The following is a 4,755-nucleotide window of genomic DNA, read 5'->3' as shown; positions in this document are numbered from 1 at the left end:
TTATGGGGTTTGGCTGCCTGCTGATGGATCTCCAGGCTCTTGGCACAACAGCCTTCTCAGGGCCCGCTTCACCTCTTTGTTCCGCAGAGTGTAAATGAAAGGGTTGAGCATCGGAGTGACAATTGTATAGAAGACAGCAGGGGCCCCAGCTCCTGCCCCACTGGAACTTGGCTGCAAGTAGATACAGACAGGTGGCATGTAGTAGAGCAGCACCACCGTGAGGTGGGCAGTGCATGTGGAGAAAGCCCGCTGCCGACCCTCAGCTGTGCGGATGCGCAACACAGCTGCCACGATGAAGACATACGATATGACAATAAAAATTAGGCAGCCTGCAGCCACAACACCAATGTTGGCGAGCATGACAAGCTCATTAATAGTGGTGTCTGCACAGGCCAGCTTCAACACAGGTGGGATGTCGCAGAAGAAGTAAGCAATGTGCCGAGGCCCACAGTAGGGCAGGTGGAAGGTGAGCGAGGTATGAATTGCAGAATGTATGGCTCCTATGGCCCAAGTGATGCCAGCCATCCCAGCACACATCTGTTTGTTCATGGTCACTGGATAGTGCAGAGGCTGACAGATTGCTAAGTAACGGTCATAGGCCATGACTGTATACAGGAAGCACTCGGTGCTGGCCAGGAAATGGAAGCAGTACAGCTGCATGACACAGCCCTCAAAGGAGATGGTTTTCCCTTCTAGAGTCAGCAAGCCTGCCATGACCTTGGGTACGGTCACTGTTGACAGACAGGCATCCAGGAAGGAAAGGTGTCCCAGAAAGTGGTACATGGGGGATTGCAGGTGAGAGTCAGAGCCCACGGTGATAAGAATAAGGAGATTCCCAGTTACTGTGATGCTATAGATAAGGAAGAAAATGAGAAAAAAGAGGCTGGGATGTTCAGCAGTATACATCAGACGCTCTAGGAAAAAGTAGCTGACCGATGTCTGATTGGGATACTCTGTATCCATGCCCATGAGTGGTTACCAATTCCATTTGTAGCTAGACTGACTTCAGCAGAGAGCATTAACAGCTGTTTCTTTTTTGCTGAAATACAATTATCCACTGGACCATACCTTCTTTCTCTTTTCCGTTAAGAAATTCACAGTTGCACCTTGTTCTCATTTTTTTTTTACCTGCTTCTTGATGATGACTCTGTCAAAATAAGATCAGCAGTTTTTGTGAAGTGCATTAAGAATTATTTGCAGAAATGCATTTTGCAAATAATGGCAATGCACACAGTCATTACAAATCCTACTTGTTTTTAGCTTATGTTTACTGCACATATTTCACGCTTGCGATGGCTCTATTCTTGCTAACCCTACCATGTGGCAGATAGCACGGGCAAATTATCATCACTGTCATCAAGGAGTCAAAGTCCATCTTATAGTACCTTGCTTAGCGTTGGGGAACTTTACCAAGAATGCAACAACTTCCCCCTTCCCTTTTCCAGAGAGTGTTCTTTAGAATTCAGCTCCCCACAGACCCCAAATAAATGAGAGCAGTGCTTGGGAAAGTAGACAACAATTATCAGGATAATTTGTTGAACATGTTTCATACTCTTCCTGGAAGCTTTGCTTCAAACTTCTGGGAATTGTTTACATGTACTTTTCTCATTAAACTCTTCCCATGGGTCAAGTTGAAGTGAAAGGGTTCTCTCTAGGTTTTCATATCTTTTATATCCTCAAACTAAGTAAACGTATTATGTGAAAATTTTTTTGAACTCTTTTCTTTATGATGTGCCTTCAATTTGATGAATTTTACATATTTTTGGCTCTGTGTGTTTTATATCTACACTTTCACAGCAGCATTTTATGTACAAACTCTTTGTGACTATTCACGATATTTGAATTTCAGCATTTTCTCAGAATGTTTTTTCTTTCAAGGATGTAGTTAAGAACCTGCAATCTGTTTATTTGTTTTCTTCCCACCCACAACTATCCTTTACTCTTTCCTCATTATTCATAACTCCTTTTATTATATAACAGTTAATAATCAGCATATTGTTTCTTACTTTGAGAATGCAAGGCCTTCTCTCTTGAATAAACCAAGAGCATATATTTTTTATATATTACCATCAAAATAATATTGTACATTGTTCAGGGCAACATATGGAGATGCATTATGCCAATATTTCTTCATATTGGTTCTCAGAATGGTCTTAGGAGAATACATTCTGCGACAGTGGTACATTTTGAATCCACTTTTTAAAGATGTAGTATTTATTTCTTTTGCGTGTTATGATATAGTGAAGTCAATATGGAGTCAGAACAGAAACAAATATAGGTTTCAGAGATGCTGACTAACCTATAAAATCCCATTTTTCTCCATTACACTAATTTCTCAGGTTGTATGTCATGGCTTTATCTTGGATGCAATGGAAATAAAAGCAATTAAAGTGTTTCTGAAACTTAAAATATTTCTTTACTGGGGTTGATATTGTGGCATGCTGGGTGAAACCAGTGCCTGCAATGCTGGCATCTTATATATGTCCTGGTTTGAGTCCTAGCTGATCCACTTCTGATCCAGCTCTTTGCTAATGGCCTAGGAACAAGCAGCTGACGATAGCCAACGTGTTTATGCACCTGCCACCTATGTAGGAGACCTGGATGAATCTCCTGGATTCTTGCTTTGTTCTTGTCCCACATCGGTCTTGGTGGCTTCTAGAAAGTGACCCAGCAGGTGGAAGACTTCCTTTATCCCTCTAGTAGTATTGTTAACTTTCATAGAAATAAATAAAATTCACTATTAAAAAAAGTAAGATTACTTAGAAACTACGTTACTGTCAGTCTTCACGTTAGCAACATGTGTCCTGAAGAAAGTAGATAATGTGTTAAGAGGTGAATGTGAACAAAAGATCCTGCTCTGTGTAGTTTGCTTTCCTGGAGTAAAACTTCAGGTGGGTTCACCTGTTAGATCCATAGCTTAATTATGGATAGAGAATGAAGTAAAAAATTATGGCTTTGTGTTTCTATGTAGTTGTTTAATATAAATTAATAAAACACATTTAACATTTATCTGTTAAAAGAAAAGAACATGTTATGAGGTTTTCTGTTATGGGTTGCTTCATTTTTGTGCGTGATGATCTGTCATTGGGCCTGATGAGAAGACAGGTCACCTGGACTGGTTTTCGCACTTTCAGTTGACTACGTTCTGAACTCCAGGGCCTTGTGTGTTTTTTTTTTTTTTTCCCAATTTTGCTTCTCTTTATGCATTGGGGTTTCAGCTGTCCATAGCACTGCAGTCTTGTATGTTTGCCCAGTGGAGTTTGTAACTTTTGCCAAGGTAGTTAATTTCTCTTCACCAGAGAAAACAGCAGTGCCCTCAGGGGTTTATATTCCTTCCATCACAGGCAAAATTATTTCTGCTTCTCTCCTCTGATTATATTTTATTAATTTCTTCAAACCATGAACTATGCCGCATTATACTGAAAGTCAAGTTTATAAATTCCACTGACGTAGTTTCTTTCTCTTCTCTTTTACTGAACAATGCTCATTATGCATTAAATTACAAAATTATTTGTCAATCATTTATGGTTGCAATAATCACACATAGGTTCATTTTCTTATTTATTTGGCATCAACAACAGTGATATGATTCTCAATTTATGCTGAATCAATTTGTGTTGGTTTGTATTACATTGCATAATCACACATATTTTAATGTTTAATCTTGCATCCCTGCTGTGTTAGAGAGGACAGTGAGAAAACTCACCAATGCCACTCACTTCATAGAGATTTTCTTGTGCATAAAATTAATATCCCTTCCATTTTCTCTCTGTTTCTTAACAATAGGAATTGAATTTGGGGAATATGGTGACCCTCTTGGGCAACAGTTGCCCATGTACTTTGGGTGCATCAATAAAACCTTTACAGCATCTAGGGACCCGCAGAGTGAAGGACTCCCACTTAGATTCAGGGAACATCCAAGAATGGCCATCGGATCTTAGTCACTTCTCATCTTCTTGTGAATAGGTCTATGCTTCATCCAAATCTACCCAACAACTCATACTGAAAAACTGCGTGACAGAAGTCAAGGGTGTAGTAGCAGCACGTAAGTTCTACTGCCGCTTTAGCAGCACCCATGGAAGCTTCTAGGACCCTCAGTGTACACATCCACAGCAAGGAAGCTTATTGTTATGCCTTTCTAAACCTTATGAAAGTGGAATCTGGTGCTGCCTCAGAAGAACAGATTGCTCAAGCTGTGGCGAAGTATGCCTGAAATGAACACCTCACAAAAGGAGAAACTGACCCCTCTAATTCAAATCCCCTACTTCAAATTCAATTCATTTCTATAACTTTTGGAAATTTGGGAAAACTACTGATATCCTTGAACTTTAGTTTCTCCATAGCTACATGGGTATGAAAACAGAACACAGAAATCTTGTCAAGATCAAATTAGATGAGTTACATATAATATATAAAGATTAGGCTTTATTAATTTATAATCTATAAAAGGATTACACACAATAACAGTCATACACATGGATGCATGGAGCAAGATTGCCTTTGCATGAATATTCTACTCATCTTGGGTCTTTTCTGTAAGGAGATCCCCTTGTTGAGTAACTTTGATGGATTGTCATTGGTGCTGGGGAAAGATATATAAAAAAGAAAATTTGGGAGCAGGTTAGAATGCGAGCGTTCCAGGCTCCTTTATCTCTTCTTAGGAATTCGCCTTTTTCTGCATGTTATTTCTTTTTGTGTCTTAAAACGTTCCCAATCATTTGGTGTCTCCTCCAGCGCCCTGCATTTTAGTGTCAT

General features: G+C 39.7%; 1 protein-coding gene across 1 annotated transcript; it reads right to left on the bottom strand.

Moving 5' to 3' along the window:
- On the bottom strand, positions 1 to 969 carry LOC121153948 (olfactory receptor 10S1). Its single transcript, XM_040976707.1, has one exon. The coding sequence runs from the start codon at positions 967 to 969 to the stop codon at positions 1 to 3; it is 969 nt and encodes a 322-aa protein (XP_040832641.1).
- Between the last annotated feature and the right edge of the window lie 3,786 nt (positions 970 to 4,755).

This window comes from Ochotona curzoniae, unplaced genomic scaffold (genome assembly GCF_017591425.1).
Source record: "Ochotona curzoniae isolate NIBS_2020 unplaced genomic scaffold, NIBS_Ocur_1.0 contig_2723, whole genome shotgun sequence".
Classification (NCBI taxonomy): Eukaryota; Metazoa; Chordata; class Mammalia; order Lagomorpha; family Ochotonidae; genus Ochotona; species Ochotona curzoniae.
The sequence above is the reverse complement of the archived record's forward strand: the minus strand, read 5'-3'. Positions and strand labels throughout refer to the sequence as shown.